General features: G+C 35.6%; 2 protein-coding genes across 2 annotated transcripts in view; both read left to right on the top strand.

Annotated features, from left to right (window-relative positions):
• The window catches only part of LOC105626583 (high affinity cAMP-specific and IBMX-insensitive 3',5'-cyclic phosphodiesterase 8A), a 17,548-nt gene extending 14,088 nt beyond the window's left edge, over nucleotides 1-3,460 (top strand). The window contains exons 11-20 of the mRNA XM_012207878.1: nucleotides 529-659; nucleotides 754-861; nucleotides 995-1,194; nucleotides 1,345-1,623; nucleotides 1,880-2,006; nucleotides 2,102-2,239; nucleotides 2,637-2,798; nucleotides 2,887-3,016; nucleotides 3,098-3,165; nucleotides 3,389-3,460. Of these exons, the coding sequence (XP_012063268.1) occupies nucleotides 529-659; nucleotides 754-861; nucleotides 995-1,194; nucleotides 1,345-1,623; nucleotides 1,880-2,006; nucleotides 2,102-2,239; nucleotides 2,637-2,798; nucleotides 2,887-3,016; nucleotides 3,098-3,165; nucleotides 3,389-3,460 (1,415 nt within the window). The remainder of the gene's footprint in view (nucleotides 1-528; nucleotides 660-753; nucleotides 862-994; nucleotides 1,195-1,344; nucleotides 1,624-1,879; nucleotides 2,007-2,101; nucleotides 2,240-2,636; nucleotides 2,799-2,886; nucleotides 3,017-3,097; nucleotides 3,166-3,388) is intronic.
• A 5,057-nt stretch (nucleotides 3,461-8,517) lies between these two features.
• LOC105626309 (protein lethal(2)essential for life-like) overlaps nucleotides 8,518-15,286 on the top strand; it is an 8,715-nt gene continuing 1,946 nt past the window's right edge. Inside the window, exons 1-2 of the mRNA XM_012207610.1 lie at nucleotides 8,518-9,057; nucleotides 14,847-15,068. Of these exons, the coding sequence (XP_012063000.1) occupies nucleotides 8,812-9,057; nucleotides 14,847-15,068 (468 nt within the window). The 5' untranslated portion in view covers nucleotides 8,518-8,811. The remainder of the gene's footprint in view (nucleotides 9,058-14,846; nucleotides 15,069-15,286) is intronic.

The following is a 15,286-nucleotide window of genomic DNA, read 5'->3' as shown; positions in this document are numbered from 1 at the left end:
ATATATATATAATAATAATATATATATATATAATATATATATATATATATATATATATATATATATATATTAAAAAAAGTTATCAATAAGAAAATTCGTCTCTTAGCTTATGCTTTGATATAAAAATGAACGCATTGAAAAGTGCGAATTAGGTCACCGGCAATTTTATGACACACTTTGCGGCACGTATTTTTACATTAAAGAGTTATCGCGCCAATATCAACCCTACATATTGTCGTTGTAAACATGTCAAGAAATTTAATAGCACAAAACTGGGACACACCTGCTGTAGTCTGGTTAATACGAAGACTTCACGTGTCTATTAATTACTTATATATTAGAAGATTGAAATTATATATATAGTATTCCGTAGTATTTATATAGTATATGTAATTTCTAAATTTTTATAACATTAAATTGCACAGTTATTTTTAAAAACTCTCTGTTATTCTTATCATTGTAATCTTAATTCAATGTAAAATTTAATATATGATTCCTTAGTATGAGAAGCTTATATTTTTGTAACAGGCCGTAGACGGTCCAGCTTGCAAAAATTGCATACCTTACAACTGGAAGCTCCTATCACTAAAGTCATTATGTTACTTTCGATTGCGGTCACGGATACAATTAATCCGGAAACAGCAGCGCAGATCGATAAAGTAAGATTAATCGAGATGCTTGTCATCCTAGTCATGTCTGTCCAATTAAATAGATATATGTTGTTTGCTGTTACATCTTCTACGTCTTTCATAGGCAATCGATATCCTAAAGACGACGGAACTCTACATACCGCATCTTAAGGAAGATAGAGCAATATGTTGCGATCCAGTTGCAACGGATCTCGTTGGCGCATTACTTGCTGTAAGAATTTTAGTGTTCTTCGTTTCAAATGAAAAAAATAACAAACTTGCAATAAATATAAATCATGCATTTATGAAGATTTGATGAGATTTTGTCTCTTTATTGATATATTTTGTCGTTATTTGATTATTAGTCTCCACGCACAGCATGGGAATCTAGAAGGTCGTCGTCGGATTCTGCGAAACTATCCACTATCAAGGCTATCACCAGTCCGGTCAATTCGCGCGTGCAAGTAAAAAATTTCCGGGGACCGCAAGAAATTATGGAGATACTAGACAGAAGTCTCGACTGGGACTTCGATATATTTAAGCTTGAAGTATTGACGGAGAAAAGGTAGGTCATATGAACTACATCATTTTGTGCGATATATTTTGTAATAGTTTATAATTATTAATTTAAAACAGATGTCTTGCATTTTTTTCGTATAACGACTCATTATGTTTATTATGTCTCATGTCTTGTTTGCGTTTTGATTTATTACAGACCGCTCGTTTTCTTGGGATTGACAATCATGAATTTATATCAAGTGTCCACTATATTACAATGCGATGAGAGAATATTACAGAACTGGCTAGCCATTATCGAACACAATTACAACGCGGAGAATAGTTATCACAACTCAACGCACGCGGCCGATGTCTTGCAAGCCACTGCGAGATTTATGCAATCAAAGAGACTCAAAGAAATTTTAGAACCTTTAGACGAGGTTGCTAGTCTAATAGCCGCCGCTGCGCACGACATTGATCATCCTGGACGATCTAGGTGAGATAGTTTACTTTCAATATTGAAAAATAAGATATATTAAAAATACAAAAATGTAGCTTTTTAATGATATGCTTAAGTTACATATATACAGATTTTTATTTTAGTCACAAAATATTAGAAAGAAAACTTGACAGAATTTTTTAATTATTTTTGAAGTAAATTATTTTATAAAAATTTAATTAATATCATGCAAAAATATCTAAACTCTTGACATATGTTGATAATTTGATATTGAATTTAAATTCATTTCCAGTCAATTTCTTTGCAATGCCAACAATCGTTTGGCAATACTCTACAATGATTTATCGGTTCTCGAATCGCATCATGCAGCCTTAACATTTAAACTATCATTGTCCGACGATAGTGTGAATATCTTTAAAGTAAGTTTTTCGTGTTCGTTGAATCGCTTGAATTTAAAGGTGAATGTGTAGACTAGAAGCTAAAGTTATAACGCTGGATTGAATATATGCTTTAGAATATGGACCGAGATGCATACAAACTATTACGACAAAATGTCATTGACATGATTCTGGCGACCGAAATGACGAAGCACTTCGAGCACCTGGCGAAGTTCATGAATGTTTGTAGCGCAAGAATTGGCGACGGTCAAGAGGTACTATATTATTTTCACGTTAAAATTATTAATAATTTTATTTTATATTTAATTTAAATATCTAATTAATTATCATTATTAATTTTCTACTATAGATTAAATTTGTAATATATCATCCTCATTATTATCTTCTTAATAGTTATATGGATCAAAATATAAAAAAATCTAATTACATTCTTCAACAATACGATTCTCTATATTCTTATCATCCAAACATAAATGATTAAAAATCAGTTTTGCAATATTAAAAAAATTATTTTAGAAATGTTTAACATAGATATATCTAATGTAAATGAGATTATAATTTTATATAAATTTATTGGATACTATAAATTGTTCTAATTCGTGTTCAGGATATATAATGAATGAAAATTTAAATTTAAAAAAATTTTCACAGACATATTCAGATTCTGTGGACATGTCTGTGGTATTACAGCCAGAAAATATAATGCTAGTTAAAAGAATGATGATCAAATGCGCAGACGTATCTAATCCAACGCGGCCATTGAAATGTTGCGTCGAATGGGCGAGACGAATCGCGGAGGAATATTTTAATCAGGTGATTTTGATAATTAGTAACTAAAAAAATTCATACAAAGAAGATAATTCACTACTCTCACGTTCAAATATTTATTGATAATTTTCAGACCGATGAGGAAAAAAAGTTGAAAATGCCAGTCGTAATGCCAATGTTCGATAGAATGACGTGTTCGATACCGAAATCGCAAATTGGTTTCGTCGATTATATCATTAACGATATGATTGAGGCTTGGGATGGTTCGTTCTCTTCATTACTTTAGACTTCTCATTAAATATTAATATTCGAATTGTTATTTTTGCCATTTGTTATTTTCATAGTGTTTATCGACATGCCAGAAATAGTGGGCTATATGCGACAAAATTACGAAAAATGGAAAGAATATAATGTAAGTTTTTTAATTTAATCCGCAATTTAATTATTTCGAGATAATTAACGCGAGATCACTGTACAGTTATATAACAATATTCATTAATTTCATAGTAATATTATTTCAATTCAAATCAAAATTTAGAAATAGACAGAACATCAGATATTTAGACATTATAATCCGGATGTTTAAGTTCTAAGTTTGTTTATTGACATGTTTCGTTTTAAATTATGTTTTACAGGAACAAGGTATATCCACTTTACAGGATCTCGAGAAGCTACAACAACTTCCCGAAATGCAAATATTATCTTGAAAAGCGTGTCTCGTTTTGCATCTCATTTCATGCCTTGTTATGTAATATTTACGCTGCGATTATCGCAAAGACATGTATAGTATTTATGTATTTAAGGATAGAGCAATGATATCGTGTCTCGAGTCGTTTTTAAGAAAATACATATAATTTGCCGTTTCGCGTGCCACTAGCATTTTCATTATTTATATATAACTCCATTCTTCTCAATGACATTCGCCGTATTATTATTTTAAACATGTGTGTGACACATTAATAAGATACTTGTAGTCTAATGAAAGAAATACCTTTGTGCAGCTCCGAAGAATGTTATTTTGAGCAAATTCTTCGTTGCGTTCGCGCATGCTGATCATTAAATTTGTACATGAGACAAATAAATAAAAACATTGCATTTAAAATTGTTTCTTATTTCTTACAGCCAGAAATGAATCCTTCGCCTAATTTTGCCATTAAGTTTCAACTAATGTTTGGAATAGAGAGGAGAATTGGTATAACTTAAGTCGAATGAAAACACTCGCACTATGTAGGTCAGATTTCACTTTATTGTTTCTTTCAGCTAAGAAATGGCGTAGGGCCTATTTCTATGCGCTGCATAAAAAAAATACAGAATTAAATAAAATCAGATATAAAATATAAGCCATATCCAGATGAAATTTTGCACAGTTTTTATCAACAGAGCGTATACAATTTCAATTATGCAAATTACAAATTTTCGTTTTTTTTGTTATTACAGAAAACACATTCGCTTTTTCAATCTAAAATTGTCCTGATATAATGTTGTTGCATCTAAGAACATAATAATAATTATACATTTATATACGTTATAAACTAAAAAAGATGAGAATAATAACATCAATAATCCATCGAGTTACAAGTATCAGCCTAACGGATGGTTACTAATGTAAGTCACATTCATTGTAAAGATTCTTACGTATGCTGACATATTCTTACAGTATATATGCATTACATCATAATACGTCTACGGGACGCACGGATGATCATGGCCGTTTTATCCAGTATCAACGAGACATTGATCTTTTTTACCTCGAAAGACAATCAGAGAGTATTGAATCATTTTTACAGTTTATTCGAAGTATGACACGTAAATACACGGAATACTTCACAATAATATTTTGGAGTAAAGATGAAGATAACGATAAGATTCTTTTATAAGGTAAGCCTCCTGTTTCTTATCAATTAGTAGCGGGCCCATAATACCGAAGATGTCCACCAACAGTGCCAACACACAGTTGATGGATATAAAATAACTTAATTACCTTAGATAGCTTATTATTATTATTATAATGCCACATAGTATGATTCATCGAAAGGTCATCTAGAAATTATGCTTAATGCTAAATGCTCGCTGCTTTTTGAACGTACCCACAAGTGCATTGCTAAAATTAAGAATTTACTTTGCTTAAGTCTTTCCCTTTCAGAATATGTCTTTTAATCAAATAAAAGAAATTCGCTTCCAGTGAAAATTGAGATTTGCCATCGATAACCATTTTTTTTAATTTCTAAAATTATACTTTTTGCTTTTGATCGCTGAGATTTTCGATAATGGTTATCGTCCAGTTTAAACATCACAGATAAATCTTCTTTTTTTGGTTGCGTAAAATAAAAAATTTATTCATTTTACAGAAATAATTATAATAATAAGATTGTTTCTCAATGTATTCATTGTTGTAATCAATAGCATTTTTAGACACGATTCCAGGATCTATTTCGAGATTGCTTTATTAGCAGCACTTGTGTCATTAATAATCGGAATTCCAAGGATAAAGAATTAGCGTAGTTCATTGTTAATATGAGACACTTATAATAGTTTTATTGGCATATAGCCTTTCCTTAAAAATATTATTCTTAGCATTATTATAATAGTACACATATATATCTAAGCTTTCTCTTTTTTTTGGTGACGTGCACGTCATTTTTCGTTATTGTTTTATGCTGTCGCTTATTACCTTTCCAACATACTTTTCCCCAATAAGGGCAAGCCATTACAATTCAAATTATGTAATCTGATGAATCGCCGTCTTCATCGATTGTGGTGCATTGCTGCTAAAATTATCTTCACGCGAAGCTAACGACGCTAACGACTAAAAACTGATCAAACTATGACCTATCTTTCGTGCAAATAAATATCGTGCTCACGCAATCATCGCGGTAAAAATTATTAAATCCCAAAAAGAAACTCAAGGGTATCATAACGGCTCGATGAAAATCTATGTTGCGCAAAGCTAACACTGACGTTAATCATAACTTAATTTCTTATGCATATTAAACGAGAAAGAAGCAAATCGAAGGAAACTTATTCTAAGAAAAACGCGTATAATCCAATATCCTAAAATAACACGCATGTAGGCGTAACCTGTATTAAGAATACGCTCTTAGCACTCTCCGTGTCTTCTAAAAACATTTGGTAACTTTTGTTGATTTAATATTCCTCCATGGGATCAAAGTGATTTACTTTAAGCTTATAAATATGATTTTTAACTCGCGACAAGTAAAGTGTGTCTTCGATATTTGTAGCGATTTTTGAATAAACCGACATTCAATTTTCATCACGACTGATCGAAGACGCGCTGTTTCTATTTCGGTCAATTTCTCTATTTTTAGTGGTTTACTCAGCGAAGTACGACCGGAGTGAGAAAAGGTTTAGAAAAACTCTTGATTGAAGTCCTTTTTGGTGTAATGCAATGATTGGATAATTTTAAGTATTTTAAATAGTTATAATACAGAGGATTATTTATAACGAAATTACACGTTTTGATACACTTTTAGAATTTCCGTCTTTAAATATGACTGTCTAAAATAACAGGCTGATAAGCAAAGTGTATTAGATAGTCTACTATTACACCACTCCATGATTTCGACGGAGCGTTTAAACGTCGTACAAAGAAAGGCTCGATAATAAATCGATGATGTTTGCTTGAATAGTCAGACGGCGTTGTTTTCACAGAGGAATTCGATCGTATCAAATCTGTTTTTTTTTACACAACACCGTCCATTGTCAGCCCCAAATTCGGTTCGTAAGGCGCTACGTCTCGCGGCAATCGCGGAATGACGAACCGATGAGAATTCCGATCATATAGATTGTAGTTTCACAAAGTAGCAAGAATATTCGAAATGCCGTCGCGAGGAAAAACGGCGGAGTCGATTTCCACAAAAATCCCTGTATTCAAAGTCGATGTATTCTTGGACAGGATAGTCAGTGAAACGTCACGTGACGTAGGAGAGCGCCTCCTTCTCATCGCGGCTATTTAAGATGAATCCGCGATTCGCGCCGAATCAGAAGTCGACTCGAATGATACCGGAATCGTCTGGTGATCTACGAGTAATTAATCGAAGTCCACGTTCCACATAAAGTACGGTATTCCCGCGTTGTGAATTTTTTGTGTGAACTCCGGGATTTCTCCGGTCGGGAGTGCAATCTTTGCGTCCTCATTTATAGCTTACTAATAGCTTACCTTAAATGGGCTTTCAGTACAAGTTTTTAGCTATAAGGAAAATGTATCGATATTCTTAAGATTACTTAATAGTAATTATTTGCCTTATCAAGCATCGTCTTTTGGATCTAGACCCAAATATATGCTTATTAGTACGAAATATTTTGTGCGATTCTATGTATACGAGCAAGATTGATTCGAGATAATCTTAAGCTAACGGTCCTTATGTCTTCGCACCCACCCATCCAACTACCGACAAGAGCGGTCATTGAAAACGCGTGCCCTTAATTCTGGAAGAAGGGAAGAGTAAGGAATTTTACCGCGAGTCACTTGCGATATCCGGATCTTTAATAGTCGTATTGCATTTGATAAATCGCGCGTTCCGAACGCGTATGAGGTACAAGGCTTTGCAGTTGCGGTGGGCGTGTGATTCTAAACTAGTCCCTGCGCTATCTGATTGATCCTGCGCCATCGTTGTTCCATCGCCTAAGTTGGTCGATACTCAATTTCCGACGGTCTGTCGGCCCAAGATTGAGCTTTCACTTAAACTCCCTGCGTGATCTTACGCAAACGGACTAGCTTCTTACGGTTCTGCTGCTTATAACTTACGACTAACCTTAACTTTATTATCGTGTTTTCATTATCTTTTCAAGTGTTGAGTCGCGAAACCGATTTGTATATACGAGCTATCAGTAATCTCCCCGATATTTATGTCTCTCGCGCACATACTACTTTGCTCATCCACCTTGTGGAATTATACGAATTAGGTGACGTTATTTGAATCTTTGAATCTGCTTACGCGAAATTTCTCTATCGTCCCGCAAAGAAAGTTGTGATTATAATTGTGTTCAAAATCGCCTCATCTATATTACGTGATCCAAAATTAAGATCCGCGTTAAGATCTATTTTTTTATATACAGATTTACCCAGTCTGTCGAATGGAAGAATTCAAGTGTGAGTGAAAAAGAGTTTCTCGCTTATATTAGATTTTAACGAAGGGGAGTTTTTAAATCTACAGCACGGTGTGAATTCACAGTGTGAATTAATGGATTCTCGATTGACGCATTCTTACGTTGTCCTAAGAACTATTGATTAATCGGTATTTAGGTAGACGATTTACCACTTAGACTTCATGTAAGCAACTCTTAACGAGTCAAGAAGATGTGCGATATTTGATGTGTGCTTATTGCAGCCTTTTATAAATGTAAATATTTTGTCGGCGAAAACTCATCCACTCCGGAATGGATGACTTAGATTTTGGTAAGCCTTTTGTAATTGCAATGTATTTGCCGTAAAGTCAAGTGGTAAGTTGTTATTCGAGGGGTTCTTGCGTATATAAGTGCATGTACGTTAATCTCTCGGATTCGAGAAATTCATTATACGCTTATAATAATGATAATTATGATAATATCGCCCGATCAATAATATTAACGAGAAAACGAGTAACCTCCTTATTCAGTCTAGCTTACAATAGAACTTAGAGTTAATTTCTGTAGATGTAAGTTGCGATTATTATTCGATAACGATAAAATTCTTTCGCTCTTGCTTCAATTTTCATTCGCTTCTCGTTTTTAGCCATCTATATTTTTCACACCTCGAAGATTTTCTTTTCTTCTTTTTTTGGATTTTTTGATTCTTTTTTTTCTTTGTTTTCCTGCAGCTTGTGCTTGTTATCGACAAGTATCAACATTCTGTCAAGACTGTTGATGAGCTGATAAGCTCCCGTCATTTATTATAGAGATCTCTTTTTTACATGTATCTAAATACACATGTTACACGTGTAATTAATATATCCGTGTTTCAATCCGTGTAATTTTTAGTATATGGATACACGGATATTGAAATACACGAGTACATGAATATCTTTAATACACGATCAAAACCATGATCTCTACTTTATAGATGTCCATTGTGCCCCTTGTTTTCCGCAATTGGTGGGACGACTTCGATCGTCCCGTTTCGCGGCTATTGGACCAGCACTTTGGCATCGGCCTCCATCGAGATGATCTCATCTCGAGTCTCTCCGGACTTGGCCTCGATCGACCGTCCGTACGCTTTGGGAATAGATACTATCGACCATGGGGGAACGTGACGCGTCAAAACTCGAGTGGGACCAGCACGATCCAGTTGGACAATGATAATTTTCAGGTTAGTATTTGTAGATTGATTTTAAAATATCAAATAATAAAAATGGGACGCTGCACGATTAAATCAAAAGTGAATTTGTAAATCTTTTTTTTCTTTTTGCGAATCTTTTGATTTGAGCGATAATTTTGAATTGAGTCTAAACGTGGACTTTTGTAAATAGGATAAAGTTTTTAATTTGTAGCTACGTCGTACAAGAAGCTTTGAAATGTTAGAAAACTTGGTGCTTCTATTTTAATTTATTTATGAACATTTCAATGTTCAAGTAATTTTACTGATTTTATATTTTCAAGCTATTTTACTGAAAAATGATTTTGACTTGATTAAAACGCTGTTAGTAATTTAAATTCAAATATCTTATAAAAAAGCGAAATAGTAATTTCATATTTTATTTTTTCCATTTGAATGCAGATTTATTAGAGGAGATTGCCAAACTATTTTTGTTTTCTTCGATATTTGAACTAGTGCATTTGAGTGTCTCTACTTTTGTTTCTGTAAATTTGTTCCCGTTTATTAGATAGTATTAGAAATTTATTCTATTTATTGCATCGACAGATCGAACGGTAGAATGTATTGTACGGAATTTTTTATATAGATCAGATGACCAGAAAATACGTCCCTTTTCGCGATCAATCCCTCATGCATGCTCATCTATGTTACGTGACGTTACATAAAAGTAATCTTTGTTGTTTTGTTTTGACCAAATGATTTACCTTTTTGTGGTGAAAAACGGTCTTATTAGAAACTTTACAAGAATTTTGCTTTAGCCAGTACTTCACTTGCTGTTATTTTATTCACTTTGATGTCAATGAATATTTTCTCACAAGACGTACGTTTAATCGGTTTAATTATTAGCATCTAGTTGCAAATGTTGCGATCAGACGGACTTGTTGAATTCGAAGTTTTTTGTCGAAATGAATTTTATTTTGCAAACTATATGACTCATATATCCTAGCTGAAGTATTGAATTTGTCAGACATTAGCTGATTTTGGTTAAGCTTTTTTTCACAAAATCATTAATGCATTTTTATCAGGAAAGTGTTAAAAGCTTACTTAAGATATATTATAGGGCGGAAGTACTGCTGTGTAAACGGTCCAAGTCCTTCTTTCGCAGGATCCTGGATAAAATTAGCAGGATCCTGTGAAAGATGGGAATTGACCAGAAATGAAGATTTAGAATTAATAGAAGTTTATAGGGAAGATTTAACGTCTCTTTTACGTAATGATCGACTCAACAGTAATAATCGATAACGCAAATAGACGATAAAACTGTTATCACGATTGATCTGCAATTCAAATCGTACCGCTAATTTCGTCTCAGAAGAATCGTTATACTAAATTGCTTATATATAATTTTTGTAAGCCGCTTTTACACTGTGTGCTTTTATAATTTTTGGAAGAACTCTTCTCCAATCTCAAAATAACATAAAATGGAGAAATTATTCGTAATACTTTCCTGCCAAATGTGCGTTCGTCTGGTTTGATTTCGTGGTATGGCAAGAAAGCATAAACAAGAAGCAATGCGCGTTAAAATTACCACGGAAAGTCCCGAACGCGAGTGTGATGCAACGTGTTATTTTTAAACGGTTTTTCGCATATTTTTAGTATAACTTTGTAACGCTGCGAAACTGTCTACAGCTGGCTGAAACATACTGGCTTTCTCGAATTACGGGAAAATTATAGCCGTTGCGTTTTCGACACGGAGCGATCAAAGAAATACGGCTTCAAGGATGCAGAAATATCAGAAAAATCCACACAAGACTCGCGATTCGGGATGATATGCACGCGATTAATACTTAGGATTAACACGCGCTGCGGAATATATCGATTATCTTACGCTGCAGTTATCCTAAAATGTATAGCAGACAAGTCGAGAATCAAGAATCAATCGAATGCCCTGCTGTCGCGTCCGAGAGTATGAATTCAGATTGATTTAGATAGAATTTACACAAAGTTCCTATTTTTCTTTCTTTCTCTCTCTTAGAAAGGTTCTTTAAATGCAGATAAAGATTATTGTTGTCCCTTTAATTATAAGATAGATATTTCATCGTTCGTTAGATATTTCACTTTTCGTCGATAGATATTTAACTTTTGATTTCGCACTGGATAAAACGTCCGCGAGGTTGCTACCTTCCGATCTTTAAGATCATTCAGTTATCACCTCGAATCTAGCATAACTTAGTAACTCGATAGTAATATCGATTAATTGATATTTGTTGCAATCAGTCGCTGTTGCCTATAATGGTTTATAATGGTCAATTTTGCTTTATGTATGTAAGCTGCAGATACGTATTTATTGGTCACGAAAGCGTGTTGCGACACGCTTAAAATTCAAATTTGCAGAAGTAATCGGTTATGCTGAAATGGTTATTTATCTTATCTCTCTGAAAGTTTAGTGATATAACCGCGAGTGGAATATAACTGGTTTATTCTGTACAACAACTTAATCACGGTCTGAAGCGATAGCTTTTTTTTTTTATAATGATTTTTTTTACATCGAATACAAATATGCAACTTGCCTAAAAGCTCTTAAACTCACGAATTCGTCTGCGGTTCATCAAATTACATTCGCATTTTATCACGGATGTAAGACAATTAACCTAACAATTCTAAATTCATGAATTCGAAATCGCTCTGTCTCAATGCGCTACAATTACATTTCCTCGAAAAAGTTTCAATGATGCAACAGCGAACGGAATGTGTTCGATTATGTGTGGTACACAACTTAGGCTAAGACACGACTTAAACTCTTTAGCGATTCAAGTTTCCTTATTTTGATATTTGTAGTTCGAGCGCGATTTGTATTGGACGCATAATAAATTTTGTGTCGAATACAAAGAGCTTCGAATGATATCCTATGAAAAAAAGTACAATATGTAATAAGTATATTATAGGGGAAGATACTTTCTTTTACATTATCTTCTAGCGAAAAAACGAGTAGCGAATCGTAATTAGATTTCGAAATATAGAAAAGTCGCAGGAGATAAATGATCGAAGGTGGCGGAAGTAACGTGAGAGGGAAGGACGAAAGAGCGCATTCGTAAGAAGGAAAATAAAAAGAGTAGGAAGAGGAGAGGGAAGGGATCAAGAGGGGAGGAAAGGGAAGGAAGAAAGAAAGAAATAGGACAGAAAAAAAGATGTTAACAGAAAAGATTGAAATGGAGACTGTCTATTTGAACGGATTCGAACGTTACTTTCGAAGGGGACGAATCAGCCGCGCGGCCGTTAAAAAGAAAAAAAAACCCCGTCCCTTGACGCCGATCCCCTTGGATGAAACTAAATATAAAGGAGTTAAGAGACGGGGTGAAACTTAACGCTTGATAGGGGCGATTAAAAGCAACGAACGAAAAAGAATCCGGAACACCAGAAGGCCCGAAAAACTGATGACTGCATCTGCTGCAGCTGTCGCTGTCTCTATCGTCATACACGCATATATTATGTATTTACGCGTTATAATTACGCTTTCATAATCGCGCGATCGCGAAGTCGACCAGGAGGGCGGCAGCTAGATTTTCAACGGGTCAGAATGGTGAAACGAGTGTTTGACTGGAACTATTTTCGGGGGCTAGGGGACGTGTTTTTGCACCCCCCTCTGGGGGAGGGAGAGCGAATAAATTGGAAACGACTTTTCCTTTTTTTTGCGAATTTCGTTTTTACTTTCTTTTTTAGTTTTCTCTTCCCCGCAAAGATTCAAATAATTTAATGCTCGTTAGAAAAACATCCACGGCATTGTCCTTCTTTTACTATGATTTTGTGCCGAAAAGAATCTAACTTCTCCTACAGCAGTAATTTATTCCTGTAGTAGTTCATTCAATCACCCTATTCACTTCAAATTCTTGGTACAAATCGAGGGTTAGCAGATCCCGTATTATTATTATTATTATTATTATTATTATTATCGTTATTACCAGATTCTATTCTATTCCTTCTAGTTTTTCTTCTCGTTTGCCGAAAATCATCTAGAGATATGTGTATCACGAAAGAAGGACGCTCCATAATTTCCGGCTAGTCACATCAGTTATGGAATCTCTATGAAATCACAGTTTTACCACAGTTTTCGTTTTACCTCCCCCTTATTTAATCTTATTGTACATGTATGTGTGAATGTGTATATATTTTTCTCTTTTATTTTATTTTCACTCTTCCTTCTCTCTGTCTAGTTCTGCAATATTTTTTCCTTCGCGCAATCGCGCTCACGGTTTGCCGCAGGTTCGAGGTGACTAATCTGTATCTAATTCCGTTCTTGTGATTTTTCGTTCAGAGTCGCACGCGAGAAATCACGCGCAGCAGCCACGGAATAAAATATGCAACCGAAAGAGTGGATGTATCGCGTCACGCTTAGTCAGTCTTGTTCGAATGGAAGAACCGAAACTCGCGTCGTCCTGACGAACGCACCTCCCAACGAAAAGGGTGCGTCGCGAACGGGACCCGCGGGTCCCGATTCCCCGTTTATAATTATACAAAAATAAATGCTTTTTGAATTACCCACAACAATAGAGTCGTACAAAATGATTTTTGTGTTTTATTTCTTTCTTATACGGAACTCGTTTTCTTTTTATCTTTTTATTTGTACAAAATATGTCGCTCTGCGCGCAGCACTCGAGTCGACTATTCGCGGATCGATCGCTCCGCAAACTTCTTTCTCCTCTCTTCTTCTTTTTGGTACTATTTTCGAAATGCACAGCCTAATCTCTTCGCGTTCGTATTTCACCGAGAACTCCAAGATCATATAAAATCTCCCGGAGGGACTCGGGTACGTTTGCCTCACTATCGTCGGTTGTTAAAGCTTCCTCGTTCTATGACAGAGTGTTATTCATTTTTTCTCTCTCTTTCTCTCTCCCCCCTCCTCTCTCTCTCTTTTACTTCCTACTTTACCTTTTTTTTGTTTTTTTTGTTTATTTATTTTTTTAATGTGTTCGTAATCGTTTGTCTTCCTCGCCGAAGCGAGCCGCCGGCCGCAAAGGGACCAGCCCCTGCGAGACCGCGCAAAGGGATTGCTCCCTGCACGACCGCGCACTCACTACAGATAAAGAAGATTCACCTACTTGTATGTATGCTCGTTTTTTTTCCTTATCCAAAAAAAAGGAACAATCTCCACACAAGTAGGTGCGCCCGACAACTACATCTTCCCGATTTGTTTTTGTATCATAACGCGCGATAATATAAAGAAATGCGAAAAATTACATGTATGAGAGAGAGAGTCAAAACGAGGAAAAAAAATATTAATAATTTTACAACGCGCTTATTTGATGGTCAGAATAAGATCTAAAATGTTGGCCGAATTGTCATTTTCCTCGCTCGTCACGGAAACTCCAACAACCGTGTCTGATCGGCGGCTTCTTGAACGTGAAAGGACGAATGTGAGATCGAACGAAGTGCTTGTTCTAAGCCGGAACTATTGTGCGTAAGATAGCGCGCCTAACGCGTACGGTGTTTTTAGAATACGATTTAGTATATGCGCTAGAGAGTATGCACGGCGGCGTTCAAAATCCTCTTCGAATTGAAAATTCAGATAGCCAGAGAAAGATCAAAGTAAAAAAAAACTAATCCGCACGATGCAAAAAAAGGATGGCGTCCAATTTTTCAAAAATCGACCATTAGTTTTGAAGTAAGCTCGTTCGCAGGAGTGATCGATACTTAACTTTCGCTTTACTGATACATGGCGGCTGTTTACAATGGCTCACGGAAGAATGCGAGATTTTTATCCTCGATGGCGGACGAGAAAGGATCTTGAGCAGCTAAATAACAAATACTCGGGGCCTCTTTGCGGGGCCGCGTTCTTTGATCCGCAGGTGATACTGGACGTGCAACAATTCTCACCGGACGAGATTACGGTGAAGACGATTGACAATCACGTCGTTGTTGAGGCCAAGCATGAGGAGAAGCAGGACGAGCACGGCTACATCAGCAGACACTTCGTACGCAGATACGTCCTGCCTCCGTCTCACGACCTCGTCAACATCACCTCGACCCTCTCTTCGGATGGTGTACTAACTGTCACGGCGCCCAAAAAGGTACGCTCGATCGAACCGAGACAATCTGCGTTAACATTCGACCCACTCCTTCATTCGCGGATTCAACCGCGAACGAACGGACCCTTCTCTCTCCCTCTCCCTCCTTTCTCTCTCTCTCTCTCTCTCTCTCTCTCTCTCTCTCTCTCTCTCTCTCTCTCTCTCTCTCTACTCTCTCTCTCTCTCTCTCTACTCTCTCTCTCTCTCTCTACTCTCTACTC

The sequence above is a fragment of the Atta cephalotes genome (assembly GCF_000143395.1).
Source record: "Atta cephalotes unplaced genomic scaffold scaffold00005, whole genome shotgun sequence".
Taxonomy (NCBI): Eukaryota; Metazoa; Arthropoda; class Insecta; order Hymenoptera; family Formicidae; genus Atta; species Atta cephalotes.
The sequence above is the reverse complement of the archived record's forward strand: the minus strand, read 5'-3'. Positions and strand labels throughout refer to the sequence as shown.